Source organism: Thalassophryne amazonica, chromosome 3, assembly GCF_902500255.1.
Source record: "Thalassophryne amazonica chromosome 3, fThaAma1.1, whole genome shotgun sequence".
In the NCBI taxonomy this organism is placed as follows: domain Eukaryota; kingdom Metazoa; phylum Chordata; class Actinopteri; order Batrachoidiformes; family Batrachoididae; genus Thalassophryne; species Thalassophryne amazonica.
The window spans coordinates 71,969,511-71,988,732 of record NC_047105.1 but is presented as its reverse complement, the minus strand read 5'-3'; the positions used below and the strand labels follow the sequence as shown (position 1 = coordinate 71,988,732).

General features: G+C 38.7%; 2 protein-coding genes across 2 annotated transcripts in view; both read right to left on the bottom strand.

Annotated features, from left to right (window-relative positions):
- LOC117507019 (cyclic AMP-dependent transcription factor ATF-7-like) overlaps positions 1-12,718 on the bottom strand; it is a 33,179-nt gene extending 20,461 nt beyond the window's left edge. The window contains 2 exon segments of the mRNA XM_034166704.1: positions 1,793-1,855; positions 12,618-12,718. Of these exon segments, the coding sequence (XP_034022595.1) occupies positions 1,793-1,840 (48 nt within the window). The 5' untranslated portion in view covers positions 1,841-1,855; positions 12,618-12,718.
- Positions 12,719-17,842: 5,124 nt separating this feature from the next.
- Positions 17,843-19,105, bottom strand: LOC117507020 (la-related protein 4-like). The gene is made up of 2 exons (XM_034166705.1): positions 18,944-19,105; positions 17,843-18,420 (listed from the first exon to the last, which is right to left on the bottom strand). The coding sequence occupies exons 1-2, from the start codon at positions 19,091-19,093 to the stop codon at positions 18,043-18,045; spliced, it is 528 nt and encodes a 175-aa protein (XP_034022596.1). The 5' UTR covers positions 19,094-19,105; the 3' UTR covers positions 17,843-18,042.
- Between the last annotated feature and the right edge of the window lie 117 nt (positions 19,106-19,222).

The following is a 19,222-nucleotide window of genomic DNA, read 5'->3' as shown; positions in this document are numbered from 1 at the left end:
GGTTGCCCATAAATTGAAAGAGAATAAAAATAATTAAAATAAACTTCCATGCAAGTATCAATCTGGCTTTTGTATTGTTGAATTTGTATGTTGCATGCTTTAGCATACTTAAAAAAAATTTTCATACTAATACATTTTGAGCCGTTATCTCAACAAAAATGTCTTTATTAACATCTTTTTCACATATCTGCTCCACTATTAAGTGTCATGTTGTTACCATGAGTGAAATGTGTATTGCTTTTAATGTTTTCTGCCACCATCACTGTTTGTCAAATTAAAAGCACCTGCTTACAGCAGACTGCAGAAAAGACAAAAAGCTGTGTGTGCGCGCATGCACGTGTGTGTGCAATTTTGATCATCTATAAATGTGGTGAGCTGACACTTGCCATTTGGTATGCTTACGTATTTTGGGTCAAGGATGAATGGCGCCAAAACCAATGTTGATAGGATTACTATTTTTAGAGGAGCTACATATATTCGCTAAAAGCACTGAACAATGGACATTGATGTTTACATTCTGGACTCACATGCCAATCTAGCAGGGGGCGGTAAATCATCTATATATTAAAAGCACGAGTGCGTGCGTGATTTTATTTAGTAAGTTCAACATAAGTACATAATATCATTGTAAATACACAAGAAAGTTAAAATGCTTATTTGTGGGCCATTTAAAAAAACAAATGACAAAACAGAAGTAAAAATAAAATAGTAATAGTGTGTATATGATAAGAACCTAAACAATTTCTAAATACATTAAAGACAGTAAATTAACATTAAAAAAATTACGTAATTAACAGGAAATAAAAGGGTTGAGTTCTTCAAAAAACTGTTGAGGTCTAAGGTTCTAAAAACATTCTGGACTCTCATACCATTCCAACTCATTATAGAAACTTCGCACAATTTATTACAATCTGGAGCCCATGGATCCCCATGGGTAACACAGTAGTTATATTAATGGAATGAATGTTTAAAGTGTAAATGTGTACTTATATAAAATAATTACTGTTTGCTTGATATAGATTCTTTGTTGTATGTTTATGAAAAATTGTCCCAAGGACAAATGTCGCTTTTTTGTCCAACCCCCCCCCCCCCCCACCACACACACACACACACACACACACACATTTGAAGGCATGCCTAGAAAATACACCATTTTTTCCCAGGAATGTTTGACTCAACAATGGGCCAGCACTGAGGAACAATAAACAAGAAAAAGTAGTTCCAACAACACTGTTACAAAATAAACACTATAGCAGTTTTAGGCTTCAGCATAGGGCCAATTACCCAATTCATGGCAAAGCCACAAATCCTCTGAAACAAGTATTGAGCTGAAATTGTGACCTTGGCCTGCAATCTTGTTTTTCAACCAAATCAATTTATTCTTCGATTACCCTCAATCATCTCACCAAGATAGATTAAAATGAAATCCCTTCAAGTTATTTTGTTCACACACAGGACTGAAGCCAATACCCCAGCACCTGCTACTACGCATGGGCGCAATGATGCCTGTTGAAAAGCTAACTGAAAAGGAAACAAATGGATTTCAAACTTATCTGAATATAAAATTAACAGAACACAAAATTAAACCTAACGCTAACTGAACATAAAAATATATAAAGCTATCAAACTGAATAGAAAGTTAACAGAACATAAAACTAACTGAATAGGCAACATTTCAGCCAATTAAAGACTCAAATACGCACTTTTGTTTCCTCTTGTAATAATTCCAGGGATTGATGTACTGTTGACAGACTCAAAGTGAGACTGCAAGGCAGAAATACAGAAACCATACCTGCCCGCATCCAGGGGCAGTGCAAACAAAAGGTCGATCATCCCCCATCTCAGTCAGGTAATTCTGAAAAACAAAGCAAAAGCAAGTGGATTTTATTATTTGTTGTAATCAGGTAAATAAGTATATGGACAGTAGCAATTCTGTCTCTGTACATCAATAAAGGTGCATTAAATACACAACTCCAATTCCAATGAAGTTGGGATGTTGTGTAAAGTGTAAATAAAACAGAATACAATGATTTGCAAATCCTCTTCAACCTATATTCAATTGAATACACCATAAAGACAAGATATTTAATGTTCAAAATGATAGACTTATTGTTTTTGTGCAAATATTGACTCATTTTGAAATGGATGCCTGCAACACGTTTCAAAAAGCTGGGACAGGGGTATGTTTACCACTGTGTTACATCACCTTTCCTTCTGTGTTTTGTACAGTAGCACTACCTCTACCCTTAGTGGCATGAAATTTGGGGTTCCACAGGAGTCCATCTTAGGACCATGCTTTTCTCCCTTTATATAGCACCCCTTGGCACATATTGCGGTTGTTTGGGATTAGCTTTCACTACTATGCTGATGATACTCAGTTATACATGCCGATAACTGCTGGTAATTTCATCCATATAAAATCCTTAGAAGACTGCCTTGCATCAGTGAGAAGTTGGATGTCTAGAAACTTCCTACTTTTAAACTCTGATAAGACTGAAATGATGCTTCTTGGTCCAGTGAGACATTGGCATCAATCTTGACCAGTTAACGCTGAGCCTAGGCTCGTGTGTCATACATCACACTGACAAAGTGAGGAACCTTGGGGTAATTTTTGATCCTACATTGTCCTTTGACCTCCACATCAGAAATATACGAGGACTGCTTTGTTCCATCTGCGAAATATAGCGAAGATTCGTCCCATCCTTCTAGGCTGACACTGGACCTTGATCCATGCATTTATCTCCTCTAGAATGGAACTACAACTGTTCTATTTTCTGGTTTACCGCAGTCCAGCATTAGGGCTCTTCAATTGGTTCAAAATGCTGCAGCCAGACTTTTGACATGAAGGAGAAAGTTTGACCACATTACACCCATTTTGGCATCCCTTCACTGGCTTCCTGTCCCAGTGAGATTAGATTTTAAGGTTCTGCTGCTAGTCTATAAAATTGTTTACGGACTGGCACCTCCCTACCTAGCTGACCTAATTAAACCTTATGTACCGGCCCGGGATTTGCGTTCTCAGGGTGCAGGGCTACTTTGTGTCTGTGGGGTAAATAAGACGTCTGTGGGTCATAAAGCTTCTCTTAATTGTGCCCCTGTTCTGTGGAATAATCTCCCTGCGCATGGCTAGCATACTGACATAGTATAGTTCTATGCTTTTTACTCTTAATTCATTTATTAGGAAATGGAGCGTGCCGTGGCCTCAACTTTACCTAAATACTGGGTCTTTTAGTGAAGCTTAGGGCTAGTGGCTGGTGATTACCTAAGTATTTCCTGTTTTTCTTGTTGTTTAATGCTAGCAAATTATACTGTATTTCTTGTCTTTCTGGTGCCTGATCTGTTTAAGGTGCAGCTCCATCCAGAGATGGGTGTGGTATATGAATTTACCTTGAATCCACCGTCGACACTACACCTCGTAGACAAAGTTGTCGTCTTGCACGGCAGTCAATACGGGGGCAGGAAGTCTGCGCTGACTTATGCGAAGCCCCCTCCTCTTCCTGAATAACGGATCAATCTGACTCTTGAAGTCATTTACTGATGTGGCACACGTGGCTCTGTCTGGTAAACTGTTCCACTCTTCTACAATGCATTGTGTGAAAAAGTACTTTCTAAGAAGGAGCTTAGACCTTTCCTTGAACATTTTGTGACAGTGACCCCCTAGTACCTTGGCCCGCTCTCCTAATTCAAACAAGACATCTAGATCTATGTCTTCCAGCCATTCACAATCTTGAACACTAAATAAGGTCTGCTCTATGTCTCCTCATTTCTAATGATATCAGGACTGTCTCTTTCAGTCTGGTATAGTCCTTTTCCTGGAGGTTACTTATCTTTGTGACTCTGCGCTGCACTTTCTGTATGTTATCTATGTCCTCTGAAAGTAAGGTATCCATGCCCGCACACAATACTCCAAATGCAGCCTGACCAGTGACTTATAAAGTCTGCGCATGTTCCCCTTGCTTTTGTCTTCGTAGATCCTCCGTATTATACTGAGTACACTGTTTGCAGTCTTCACAATGGCTGCCACGTTTGCTGGGACTGAGACTCTCATCTATGAGGACTCCCAAATCTTTCTCCTCTTCTGCACACTCTATCAAGTCATTGCACATAAAATAATCATATCTGGGGTTGCCATGACCCATGTGAATACATTTACATTTCCCACTGTTGAAGAGCATCTGCCATTTAAGGCTCCAGTCATAGAGCTTGTGTAGGTCCTCCTGCAGGGTGAAGGCCTGTTCTACAGTGGCAACATTTCTGAAAATTTTTATGTCAGCAAACTTTAGTAGGTCACTGGTTACTCCCTCATCAATATCATTGTTGTAAATGATGAAGAGGGTCGGCCCTAGCACCGAGCCTTGTGGGACACCACTGGATACATCAGCCCAGTCTGAGGACTAACCGTACACCACAACCCTCTGCTTTCTACCAGTCAGGAAGGCTCCATTCCAATTTGTAACCATTTCACCAATGCCATGCGCTCTCAACTTGCTCAACAGTCTCAAAAGCCTTACTAAAATCTAAGGTAAAGGATGTCCACTGGGGAACCTGAGTCTAAGCTTTGGCGATTTTCTCCAAGAATACCAGTAAATTAGGAAGACATGACAGGCCCTGTCAAAAACCCATGTTGGGAGTCCCTGATAAGCTTATGCTTCTTCAAGTGAGCTAATGGCATCCTTAATGATGGACTCAAATACCTTGCTCAGGACAGCAGTGAGATGACAGGTATGTAATTACCAGGCTGGGATCTAGCACCTTTTTTGAAAGGGGAGTGATGTGGGCATTTCTCCAATCATACATAACTGAACTGTCCACCAAACCTTTCTTGAAAAATCATACTAACTGGTTCCGAAATTACCTCAGCCACCTCCTTCAGGACCACAGGGTACAAACTGTCCACACCTGGAGCTTTGTCTGGTTTCAACTTCAGTAACCTTTTTCAGTATAATCTCTGGTGACATGTCAACATTCTTGAAAGATTCATCTTCAATGCCGTGAAACATCTGCTTCGGCTAGGGCAAGTTCTCCAAAACCTTGTTGGTGAAGACCAATGAGAAAAAGACATTGAGCATTTGTGCTGGAGACCCTCCTGTCCTGTGCACCAATAGCATTTCCTGTATATTAGTTTTGTGAAATGTTCTGTAATTTGTGTCTGTAGCATGGGCCAAGCAGGGGGTCACCCCTTTGAGTCTGGTCTGCTTGAGGTTTGTTCCTCAGAGGGAGTTTTTCCTTACCACTGCTGCTCTGGGGGTTAGTAAGGTTAGACCTTACTTGTGTGAAGCGCCTTGAGGTAACTCTGTTGTGATTTGGTGCTATATAAGTGAAAATAAATTGAAATTGAATTCTAACAACACTCAATAAGTGTTTGGGAACTGAGGACACTAATTGTTGAAGCTTTGTAGGTGGAATTCTTTCCCATTCTTGCTTGATTTAGGACTTCAGTTGTTCAACAGTCAGGGGTAACATACCACTGTCCCAGCTTTTTCTGAAACATAGCAGGCATCCATTTCAACATTAGCAAATATCTGCACAAAAACAATAAAGTTTATCAGTTTGAACATTAAATATCTTGTATTTATGATGTATTCAATTGAATATAGGTTGAAGAGGCTTTGCAAATCATTTGTTCCGATTTTATTTACATTTTACACAACATCCCAACTTCATGGAATTGGGATTGTAGAATAGGGTCAATGACATGACATGCATATCTTTGTGTCCAAGTCCATTATTTAAAAATGAATAAATAAATCTATTTATGACATCTATCACTTTAATCTATAAAACCAATTTATTTTAATTCATTTTTCATTAAGTCAAATAGTAATATTCTTCTATGTTTTGGCCTCTCAGACCTCCAAGATGTCAGGTGTTGCAACTGTTCCGAACAAGAGAGCAGACTAAGAAAACTAATAAAAATGTTATTTTGACAATGATAAAGTCAAAATAAAACACTATGGCATTGTTTTGTGTTTAAAATCTTTTTGATTATGTTTTTATTTCTAATATCATTTGTTTTCAAAGCTGTTAAAAAAAATCTTTCAAATTTTTATCCAACAATTTACATTTCCTAAATATCAGGGTGGCGCAACCATAAACCTATGACTTTTATTTTGAAGTGAAGAGGACAACAGCTGTAAAGAGGATATTCCATCAGCCAGAGGACCCTAAGTGACTGTATGGACAAGCTAAAATTTTTGCAGATCTCTGTCAAATAGTAATAAAAATAACTACTTTCAACTCATACGTATGCTGGTACACTTTTTATGTCAGGTGGTACAACCAATGTAAAACTCATGAAATTATATTTTATCATAAAACTCTTAATTTTTTTAAAAATTGGTCCATTTGAACGTCATGCTGTTGGTAGAAGCTAATGCTAGCATCCAAACAGAAGCCTGTTTATTTGAGATTAGCTGCAATAGTCAGGTGGTGCAACCAGCTTAGTCTGTAAGGAATGTTACTATATAATGCTATTCAAAGCTCCAAGATCATCCATGAAACCATAAAAATATTTTGTAGTTTTAAATTTAAAGATATTATACACTTTAAAACATTTCAAATTATAATTTGTACATTTTAGATGCCACTATCAAGTAAAGAAAAGTCGGCACGACACAGGGCGCATATTAATAATGATCCGGCTGCAAGGGAAGCATATCTTGCAAAAAGAAAAGAGAGGTAATGCATCTATACATAGTCCATTTTACATTTATTATTATATTACAACTTCCACATCCTTAAATGGAAATTTGTCAGTTTATCAGGTCTTGTGTTTTATAGCTATCAAAGGAGGAAGAGAGAAGGGAAAATTGTGAAGCCCCCCATCGGCCAACTCTCTAAGGAAGAACAGAAAAAAATAGGCAACAGTGGAGGGAAGATCAAAAAAAGCACCGGGACAGAAAAAGAGCCATTGAGGAAATATTGAATTTTACACCCAAGTCAATTGAACCCTCAGAAGAACTTGAACCTAACTCTCCCAACAAGAACAATGTTGAACCTAACTCTCCCAACAATGTGAGAATGCAATTAACTGTGCATCACATAGCTCTATTTAAGAACACTTAAATAGAGACCTATGACTAGAACATATGTTGCTATTATAAATGATTTTTTGTTCAGCATATTTCATATTATAACAAATGTCAGGTGGTACAACCAATTTAAACAAAAAAAATTATATGTTAAAGTGACTTTGGTTTTTAAATGTGATGCATGTAGTTATTATACTAAATATCTGGATTTGTGTATTTGTGTTTTTATTTTTCTGTCTTTAAAGGCAAAATTGAATGTTAACTTGGCTCAAAACCTGACATACAGAATGCTAAAATCGTAAATTATTGAACAGAAGAACACAATGATAAATAATAACTTGTTACCTCGTGTAGCACGCCAAGGAATAGTTGCAAAAAATTTAATCTTACAATAAAGATTAGGAATGTATACAGATTTTTATAAATATTTGGATGTGCCACCTGACATTTTTTTGTCATGCAGTTCAAAATACTGTTTACAAAATGAGTTAACAGTTAAAAATGTTATCAGTAAATGAGATTTATTAAAACACATTTTTCTGGACTCAAAAATATGTTTTACATCTATATTGAAAATACTTTATAAAAATACCTTTTTTGAAGCCTAATTTGTCAATGACCCAATATCATGAAAAGGTTGATTTCAGTAATTCCATTCAAAAAGTGAAACTTGTATATTATATTCATTCATTACACACAGACTGATATATTTCAAGTGTTTATTTCTTTTCATTTTGATGATTATAACTAACAACTGAGAATCCCAAATTCAGCATCTCAGAAAATTAGAATAGTAGAGAAGCTTGAATCTTCGACTGGACTGGGTTGCTTGATGTGAGGACGTTTCGCTTCAAATCACAGAAGCTTCCTCAGCTAAAATTCTTGCTCTGGTAGTCTGACTTCTGTCTTGACTCTTGTAGAGAAGAATAAACCAGAAGCCAACAAAAGCTGGAGTTTTTAACCTAACCAGACCCCTCCTACCGAGAGGCCGACTGCTATAGGCTAGTGACTAAACAATAGCTCTATTTACAAAGAATGCTTCCTTCCAAGGAAGCATTCTTTGTAAAACAGTTGAAACCCAGCCTCAACCGGGGGGCGGGTCTCAGACACACTTTGTCCCATTTATCAATCAATCAATTTTATTTATATAGCGCCAAATCACAACAAACAGTTGCCCCAAGGCGCAGTGGGGTACTCAGGTCAAAGCAGTTTCAGTCTTTTGTTCATGGTAATGAGTCATTCACGTCATCAGGAGAGTCGACAAGGGAGCCATCAGGGGAGGTTTCCATCCCATCATTAGGAGAGTGCTAACTAGAGCACAATAGGTGCTAATCAGAGCTATTGTTTAGTCACTAGCCTATAGCAGTCGGCCTCTCGGTAGGAGGGATCTGGTTAGGTTAAAAACTCCAGCTTTTGTTGGCTTCTGGTTTATTCTTCTCTACAAGAGTCAAGACAGAAGTCAGACTACCAGAGCAAGAATTTTAGCTGAGGAAGCTTCTGTGATTTGAAGCGAAACGTCCTCACGTCAAGCAACCCAGTCCAGTCGAAGATTCAAGCTTCTCTACTATGGAAACCACCTGGACAACTGAGAGCCTACACAGAAAATTAGAATATTACTAAGACCAATACACACACACACACACACAACACCACACACACACACACACACACACACACACACACACCACACACACACACACCACACCACACACACACACACACACCACACACACACACACACACAACACAAAAGATTTTTAGAAATGCTGGCCAACTGAAAAGTATGAACATGAAAAGTATGAGCATGTACAGCACTGAAGACGTAGTTGGGGCTCCTTTTGCCTGAATTACTGCAGCAATGCGGCGTGGCATGGAGTAGATCAGTCTGTGGCACTGCTCAGGTGGTATGAGAGCCCAGGTTGCTCAGATAGTGGCCTTCAGCTCTTCTGCATTGTTGAGTCTGGTGTCGCATCTTTCTCTTCACAATACCCCATAGATTTTTCTATGGGGTTAAGGTCAGGCGAGTTTGCTGGCCAATTAAGAACAGGGATACCATGGTCCCTAAACTAGGTACTGGTAGCTTTGGTACTGTGTGCAGGTGCCAAGTCCTATTGGAAAATGAAATCTGCATCTCCATCAAGTTGGTCAGCAGCAGGAAGCATGAAGTGCTCTACAACTTCCTGGTAGATGGCTGCATTGACCTTGGACCTCAGAAAACACAGTGGACAAACACAAGCAGATGACATGGCACCCCAAACCATCACTGACTGTGGAAACTTTACACTGGACCCCAAGCAACGTGGATTCTGTGCCTGTGCGCTCTTCCTCCAGACTCTGGGACCTTGACTTCCAAAGGAAATGCAAAATTTACTTTCATCAGAGAACATAACTTTGGACCACTCAGCATCAGTCCAGTCCTTTTTGTCTTTAACCCAGGCAAGACGTCAAGGCAGCAGTCTTCCCCATGATTGTGTAGCCTACAGAACTAGACTGAGAGACCAGTTAAAGGCTTTGGCAGGTATTTTGAGTTAATTAGCTGATTAGCGTGTGACACCAGGTGTCTTCAATATTGAACTTTTTCACAATATTCTAATTTTCTGAGATACTGAATTTGGGATTTTCATTAGTTGTCAGTTATAATCATCAAAATTAAAAGAAATAAACACTTGAAATGCATCAGTCTGTGTGGAATGAATGTATACATTATACAAGTTTCACTTTTTGAATGGAATTACTGAAATAAAATCAACTTTTCATGATATTCTCATTATATGACCAGCACACACACACACACATATATATATATATATATATATATATATATATATATATATATATATATATATATATAAAATGTAAGTGTGCTTTCTTTTTTGTCAGTTATTTCATAAAGTGAAAATTTTATATATTCTTGACCAAGGTTTCCCAAAATGGGGCTGGGTTCCAGACGAACCTTTTAAGTCAGCCCACTGTACCAACTTACTAAAAATGTTAGGAGCACAAGTAGAAATTTTAGGGGTGCAAACTTGAAATTGTACTGCAACACAATTATTCACATTTTCCCCCCACTTTAACAACATTACTAACAAGAGTCATCAGGACTCATGTCCCCGGCCCCCACAAATCAGTAATACAAAGTGTGGGGAGATCACCCAAGTACATGCTTGCTAAATATGAATGAAATTGGTCAAATGGTTCTGAAATTGCACTAACAATGGTGGCAATGACAATATCTTTAAATTGACTATTCGACTGGTGTCAGGGGATCAACTAACTACACCCTTATGATAAATGAATGAAATTGGTCAACTGGTTCTTGAGATATCGTGACATCAAGGGTGGCAATGACAATATCTTGAATATCTTGCTGTGACCTTGAAATTGACCCCAAGGTCATCATAATCAACTGATGCCAGGGAACCACTCAAATACACCCTTATGTTAAATATGAACGAAATTGGTCAACTGGTTCTTGAGATACCAAAGTCAAATTAAACTTTATTGTCAATCAGACCATGTCACAGTAACTAGAGGATCAAAATTGCATTTCATCAAACTCCAATGTGAAAGTACTAATTTAACAACATAAAATATAATCATGCACACAGACATCAATAAATAAGAAAATGAAGCAACAAAGACAGACAGTGGGCATACATAGAGTGGTTTGAAAAAGTATTCAGCTCTTGGTATTTCATGCATTTTAATTTGTTTATGGCATTTCAAATACAAAAAGTAAATCAGGCTTCTCAATATAAAAATTTATAAAATTATTTTCCTTAGACTCAAACTGAAAGCAAATCTCTACAACTTGATATAAATTAATTAAAAATATAAAAGCCAAGATGATGGGTTACATAAGTAATCAGCCCCTTTGGTATAATACCTGTAAATAATCAGTTTGTCAGTTTTCTTCAGACAAGTCAGGAGATGGATACATGAACATTTCCAAGTCACTGAATATGTCTTGAACATTATTTACATCAGTTATGAAATACAAACAATATGGCACTCCATGGTAAATCTGTGTGGCGTAGACAGTTCTCAAAAACTGAGTGACTGTCCAAGAACGAGAACAGTGAGGAAAGCCACCAAGACACCCAGAGAACCCAGAAGAAGTTTTAGGCTTCTGTGGCTGTGACTTAAGAAATTGTGCACAGTGCAAATTCTGCGTTTTGCATCTCCAGTTATACAGCTTCATGGTGAAGTGGTATAGAGGAGGGTCTTCTTTCACTAAAACATCAAATCTATGGTTGCATCTCAGATGTACCTTCTGGCAAACTGTAGGTGAACTTTCAGGTCTTCTTTTTAAGAAAACCCTCCTCTGCTCCACTTCATCATGAAGCTGTGTAACTGGGGATATAAAATCCAAAACTTGCACTGTGCACAATTTCTCCAATCCAATCATTTGTCCCCTAAATTTCATAGGGGACGAATAATTTTGTCATATGTATATATACACACGAGGGGTGATTGATTGTAGCATGCCCTGGTAACACACATTGCCAGATCATCCATGTATGAGCACAACTGCTTCAGATGGCAATATAACAAAAAGACAGGTGGATGAGCTGGAGATGGCAGAGCTGAAGATGCAGCAACTTTGCCTTCTGAGTGACCAGGATGGACAATTAGGAAAGAGCATATCGAAGGATTAGTGCATTTAGGACATTTTAGAGACAAGGTCGGACAGGTGATATTGAGAAGCTTTTGTGCAGAGGGGACAGGGTACACCCAGAAGAAGAATAGTGAGAATGGAGCCATGAGTGAGGAAGAATAAAGGACAGCAAAGACGACGTTTATAGATGTGGTGACTGAGGACATGCAGGAGGTTTGTGTATCAGAAGATGCAGAGAACATGGTGAGGTGGAGCCAGATGATCTGTTGTGGCGACCCCTAACGGTAACAGTCGAAAGATCATTATTAACCCATAGCATCAGTGTCATAAGATAAATACCATCTATCCGTTTGAACAATGTTAGATTCACTATGTGTAAGTGCACCCCTGTCAAACCGGAAAAAGAAGCTAACGCAAAACAATTCCAGGTACTTCTAAGCAAGAAGGCCAAAAGGGTTATTAGCATAACCTGCGGTACATTCGCCTGGTACGCTGTCAGATAATCCTGCACGAACACTGAACGAGAAAGATGAGGAAGCAAAGATAAAGCCAGCTAATCTAATTTTACTGCGAAACTACATCAAGCATTTGCTGAGGTTAGTCTCGGGCGTTGTGGCTGTCGTTATGTAGTTAGCCAGCTGACTCAATGTTATGTGCTTTAGCCTGTGGAGTTCCGACTCTACTGGGCCTCTACCCTCATCAAAGCAAACACCCAAAACATATTTGTCCCACATGCTTACAGCCATTTTGCCTGTCATGCCAACGCGGACTCGACACTCCTGAAACTAAGACATTCTGGCATTTTAGTTAGCTAAAGGCAGCTTTGCGTTAACTAGCTTAGCTTTTAAATTCACACTCACAGCGCCACCTCAGGAGCTGTGCTCATGCGCTAAAACCCAACCGTAGGTCAGTCTATGTTCTGTGAACACTGATGAAATACTGACAGGGGGAAGTGACTGCAAGCTCACCGACACGTTGAAGCCGCCTCTTCTCTCCCCTCTCCCAGTGCTCCCTGCTCCGGACGCTGCTGCTCCTCTTTAGACCACTGTTGACATATCCATTCAGAATATCCCGCGAGAATTGAAATCCTCGCGGTCTTACGTGACATCTCAGCAGGGAACAAGAACACTTTACATTTTAAGTGTCATTAAATAAGTACATTACCGCCAAAATAAAAGCTATATATATATATATATATATATATATATATATATATATATATAAACAGCATTGTATAATTCCCTTCTATTTGCATAACTCATTGTAGAGCAAGTGGCTCTGTTGGATAGCTGGACTTCCAGGTACATGCTCACACTACTGGTGTGCCTTTTGGGCACAGTTGAAAGAGTCTCATCCCAGTCCACCCAACTGTAAATACAACAAAAGTCCCACATACTCTGAAGAGGCAGTTGACATATGTGCAAAAACTTGAATTCAAACTTCAACACTCAAAAATTTGATCCAAAGCAAGTTATTTCCCCACAGTAAAAATAGTTTCACATCATGTCACACCATTAAAATCAAATGTTTCATCACTGCAAATCTGTAAAACTTTACACAATCTTCTTAAAGATTAAGAGCTTTAAAGATTAGTAGTACATCTTACATTAAGCCGCAAGTGCTGTAGAAGCAGCTCTTGAACACATTTCAACTGTGAAATTTAGTAATAGACCATTTTACAATTGCTACATTTTAAGTGTCATTAAATAAGTACATTACCACCAAATAAGAGCTATATTCATACAAAGCAGCTCTGAATGGTTGTTTCAAGGTCCCCACAATGAACCTAGTGAGTAGATTCATGATGTTCAGTTCAAAATGACAGTGAACAAGCTTTGTGACAGTGAAAAGCCAGAAGGGGATAGCTCACTGGTCTTGTTTTGTGAGACAGACAACAAAGCATCAAATCCCTGATATGTCATGGTTTCAACACCAGAACACTGGTGTGTGCCCACAGAGTAAAGCACGCATATAACAGATTCAGGTGGACCAGCAAATTTTGTCTGTTATAATGAAAATCCGTTAAATATATCATACATTTGGCTCCATCCAGAGATGGGAGTGGGTGTCTTTTTCTGCAGGCCTCGCATCCTGTGCGCCAGCATGGACTCCCAAAATTTCTTGTATATCCGTAATGTCAATTGTGTCAGTAGCATGGCCCAAGCAGAGGGTCACCCCTTTGACTCTGGTCTGCTTGAGGTTTCTTCCTCAAATCATCAGAGGGAGTTTTTCCTTACCACTGTCACCTGTGTGCTTGCTATAGGGGCTGGTAAGGTTAATCCTTACTTGCGTGAAGAACCTTGAGGCAACTTTTTGTGATTTGGTGCTATACAAATGAAATAAATTGAAATAGAGTTAAAATAAACTGAAGTAAATATTTAAAATAGACAAAAACTGTTACATGCATAAAATGGACAAAATCGCTTGGTTTCAGTTCAGAACGCTCCGGGTTCAAATCCCACCCCTGCCACATTTCTCCATGTAATGTGGATTTGCGTCAGGAAGGGCATCCGCCGTAAAACCTGTGCCAATTCAACATGCAGATCCACCTTGGATTTGCTGTGGCAAGCCCAAGTGCAAAACAAGGGAGCAGCCGAAGGGACTTTTTTTTTTAAGTCAGCTGCAAAGTGGTACTTTAAAATACTAAAGCCTGATTTATGTTCCTGAAACTCTAACTCCGTGGCTATGCAATGGCATCGACGTGCGTGACCCCTTTAAAGTTCTCTGTCATTTTCCACAGAGACAGTGGCTTTCTCTGGATTAATTTGTCCCTCAACAAGATCCACTTCTATATGCAATCATCAATGTCCAAACCAACGTCAGGTACGTACAGTTTTCCTCCATGAATTGCAGGTCATTTGAGCGACTTTTTTTTTCTCTCGACTCCCATGTTGTGAAGTTGGTCATAATTGCGGACTTTTCTGCCAAATGTATTTGATCAATAATCAAAATATAAGTTGGCAGGCGCAGTGCAAAAACTTAAAATATGACGGGAGAGGAAGGAATGAAAACGTAGAAGTGACAAATCACAGCCCTTTGTGGTGTCAGTCATTTAGCAGGTGGGCACCAGGCTCCAGAGAGGATTTGCAGCCACACAGAGAGCTCTGATCTAAAACAGTTTGGTTCATCACACCGAGGGATATGTGTGAAACTCAACACCATGTTACAGTGCAGGCAACAAGCAGAATTTTAATTATCGCCAACCTTGAATGAAAGCCAGCCTCGTTTAGGTCCCAAGTCTGAGCACAGTTTAAAAAAAGTTAAGAAACACCACCCAAGCTTTTAAATCAAGGAAATATGGTACTCACTTTCCTCAAATCGGCTAGTGTCAGTGTTGAACTTATTTTGTACCTGTTGTGAGTGGGCACATCTAGACTGCTCTGTCTGGTACACGTGAGGGGTTTTTAATAAAATACATTATGATGGGGTGGGACATTTGTTGATATCTACAAAAATCCGTTATATGCAGTGTTTATTACAAGGAAAACCATGCAAAAGCACTGGGACTTTTGATTTTGTCCGGTGAGTGCGAATATCTTTTATACGACTGTTTAGGTGAGTTTTACTGTGTATACATACACATACCAATGTATCAACAAGCTTGCCGAAGTACAGTAAGTTCCATTAATGTCAACAATCTGTCTAGTCATGTCTGAAGGATGTGGCAAACTATTTTTCCCCCACCCATAAGTGGATTAAGTACAAAAACATATGCAGTACTGCTTAGACCACAAACAATACTACTCCACTTTTCATCCACTATCCCGCAAGAGAAAATATCGTGGCTCTAAAGTCATCATTGCGTACATTTCCTCTCAAATTCACTCTCACCAAGAGCTACTCTAACAAACTTACAATATTTACAATCACAATCAGTACTATGATGTGCAATATCCTCACATCAAGTTTCTGGGCTTGAATGTCACAAGGGTTCTGTGTGGTGTTGACATCCTCTCCCTGCATCTCAGCAAGTTCTGCCCAGGTACTCCATGCAGTCCAGCTTGTATTTCTGAAAGCCACAAAAATGACTGAGGCTAAATGCCACCTCTGGAGTTTCCCCATTTGATGTGAAGACCACCTAGCAGAGGTGCATCTAGTCTCTTGACTAACACATTTTTATTTTTGTTTTGTTCCTGGGTACACAGTGTGTTTTCCTAACCCGTTATGCCTTAAATAAATAGAAAATAGCTGTTATTCCAGAGAAACTTTGCTTCTGTGATCAGGACAATGATATTTTGAAATTTGTCTGTTTCAAGAATATTCTCGATTCGCCTTCACACTACTGAGTAGTCTTCTAGAATATTCTTTAACTGTTCGAACTGTCCAGAATTTTCTAGAAGTTTCCAGAATGATCTAGAAATTGAGAAACTTTTAGAACTTAAAAGTTTGTGCTGAATGTAGTCATTTTTCCATAGACTTTAGACATAAGCAGTTGAAATAACACTTAGAAGCCAGGAACAAAAATTGTGTTACATAGTGTTATATGCTAATATAAGCTCCAGGCCCCTCAACCAGATAAGAATACAATGTATCATTACATATGACGCTGAACCCACTTTCCCAGCAAGTTAGAATGCACACTTTAAGTTACGTAGTCAAAAATAAATAAATAAACCTCATCCACATCAAAACTCAGGACTTCAGCGGTCTTTAAGAATAAAGAAGTCCACTGACTGTCTCTCGCTGAAACCTTTCGATATCTACATCAAGATGACCGTCAATCTTCCTACACAGTCGACATTGACATTCCAACTTACTAAATTTCACTTCACCAATGATCATGCATTTGGTTTCAACACAAATCATAACTCAGCATGATCCTAAGCACAGTCCTTTAATTTTGAGTATCTATCAAGTCTCAGGCTGACTGAAAATTATGTTTTAAAATATTACACTTAAAAATATGCATTTTCTGTGTTGTAGAATAGTTATATTAAAAACAAAAAAAAAAATCACAGTGCAGCAGACTGACAGCTTAGTAACCAACATAAAAATACAGTAAAATCATAGCTTTCTTAATGGTTCCTGTAGAAATATTCATGTTTAAGAGCTCAACCATCACTTGTTGATGCTCTCTAGAATATTTCAGAAACAACTTGAATCTCAGATATTTTCAGAATTAAAATATTTCAAGATTGTTGCAGTAATTAGATTAACCAGGCTCTGCTCAGAACCATCAGTCTATATTCAGTGAAATATTTATAAACACTCGTTTCAATGTGGTTTAAACTACAAGCAAGTTTACATTAACAGAAATTAAACTCATGGAAGAAACATTAAAATAGGCTACTGCTTGGCAAGCAACTCTATGTGAAAATATGAATGCACATTTTTCATCAGTGATAGCAAAATATCCAAGACTTCTATGCACACAAATGGCTCATTTCTTGCATTTTTAAAATTGTTAAAATCCTTTAGTGAGCACTTCACCTTTGCCAAAATAATCCATTCACTAAGGTGGTGTGTCACAACAGAATGCTGATTAAACAGCATGGCCATGATAAAGTCAGATGTGGCAGTCTTGGGTTGGTTTCATCTGGTCTGTGGTTGTGATGCCAGCTGTTCTCACAAACATCGAAGGTAGCTTATGGTAATGATACCAACAATCAATTCACCGGTAGCAGCTCCGGTAGACATTCCTGCTTTTGGCATGCTAATTGCACATTCCCTCAAAACAAATGACATCTGTGACATTGTGCTGTGATGCAACTGCACATTTTACAGAGAGCTTTAACTGTAGCCAAACCAAGACTATTTCCACCAATAATAATGTAATTTAATCAGTGTCTAGAGATATGCCACAGCTGGATAGTAGGATAGGATGGATAGTCTTGGCAGATGTGATGTGCTCAGTAACATGCATTTCAATAAGTTTCAATAAAATTTGAGAGACATGATTCTTTTGTATGCATACAAGAAAATGTACATCTTTTACTTTAGTGCATAAAAAGGAACAAAAGTAACAGCATCCCATTTGTTGTTAGTATCATAGGTGCACTGTAATCTTTAACAGACGCTGTGATTCAGGACACTCACAGCAGACTGCAGAGCTATGTGGGACCACAGACAACTAATCTACCTGGTCATAATTTATATGTACAGATGGATCGCATCACCCTACTCACAATTTCATCCCCAACACACTCACTCAAAAAATATCAATAAAATACTCTGGCAATACTGTACACGTTATTTTTTTAAAAGTGTAAATAAGCAAGTCTGGCAGACTGAGTGCTTATTCCTGAGAAACTGATTTCAACTTGTCTTTCAAAAAGGCATTAAGTATTTTTTTACGTAGTCGGTCGACATAAGTATACACGTCTCTTTAGAGAGATAAAAGGCGCACGTGAGCACACACACACCTCAGTTTCTGTTTCTGAAATATTCCTTTAGCTATTTTAGTGAGCTTGGGGGAATGTTCTGTTCCTTGCCACTATATCTGGCTCCCCACTGACGGGAAAACCTCTTTCCATTGTTTGCACTTTGTTGTTGATCACGGGTCTTCAATCCTGCACTTTTGAATCTAGTTGGACCATTTGCCCCGCGGAAGGAGCGCAGGGGTTGACGAGGGGGCCGGTTTTCTCCTGGTTTCTTTGGTTTGTCAATAGAATGCTTGGATGAGGTCTGAGCCTCTACCACCTTGTTGACTTTGAGCTCTTGGAGAGGTTGGCTGGCCGTGGAAGCCGGTGGAGAGGCAGCGATGGTCTGTGTCACTAGTGGGTCCTTGGCCAGCCGCTGGCATACTTCTGCATAGCTGAGCTTCTTTGTATCCTAATTTCAAAATATAGGTGTAAATTAAAAGTTTAAGCAATACAATATTTAAAAGAAATTAAGGGCTAAAACTCACTAGACACTGTCAGTGTTCCACTGTTTAACCCAAATAATTGGAACAATAAAAATACAGCACTTTATCTAATAGACTATTATGCACCATAGAATTGGGCTCATCAGAAATCCCAATTTCTTCAATGAAGAAGGCAGATAATTTAATTCTTATGAGAAATTGTAGCAGCACACTTTCCCCCTCACTGCATATGGGAAAGGAATGAAACCTAGCATGAAAAGGTATTTTCCAACCAACATTCTGGAATCTGGCATACAGCAATAATATAGTGAAATAACCCATAATGTGATTTATCACATTTATCACTGGAGGAATCTCAAGAGCCAATTCAGTGAACACAACTGTCACTTACAGCGAGTGTGTTATTTGCTTTGACTTCTTCAGTCAACAAAAAACACAATTGAGTCTTACAAGTCAATGTAGTGCTACAGATCAGAAAAATCATCTTACTGGTTCTGAGCCGACAGCTGGTTTTGCTGCTGCTGTAGAAGCAGCCTGACTTGAGGTGGAAGCGTCGTGTTCTGAAACTACTGAAGGTACAGTCTGCTGAGACGAAGAGGTTGCCTTTTCTGGAGTTGAAGGTTCAGCATTTTCCACCATTACTTGTGCAGGACCACTGGATCAACAATTGTGTACATGTACATGAAAATAGAAGTATAAACAGTTATGTACACATGGTGCCAACAAAAGGGTTGCCTTGACCTTAAAATTAGGTCAAGGTCATGACAA

Coding starts and splice junctions, on each gene's coding strand:
- LOC117507020 (XM_034166705.1), bottom strand. CDS start 19,093: ATGGTGGAAAATGCTGAACCTTCAACTCCAGAAAAGGCAACCTCTTCG. Junction 18,421..18,943: donor CAGCTGTCGGCTCAGAACCA/GTAAGATGATTT, acceptor TTTTGAAATTAG/GATACAAAGAAGCTCAGCTA.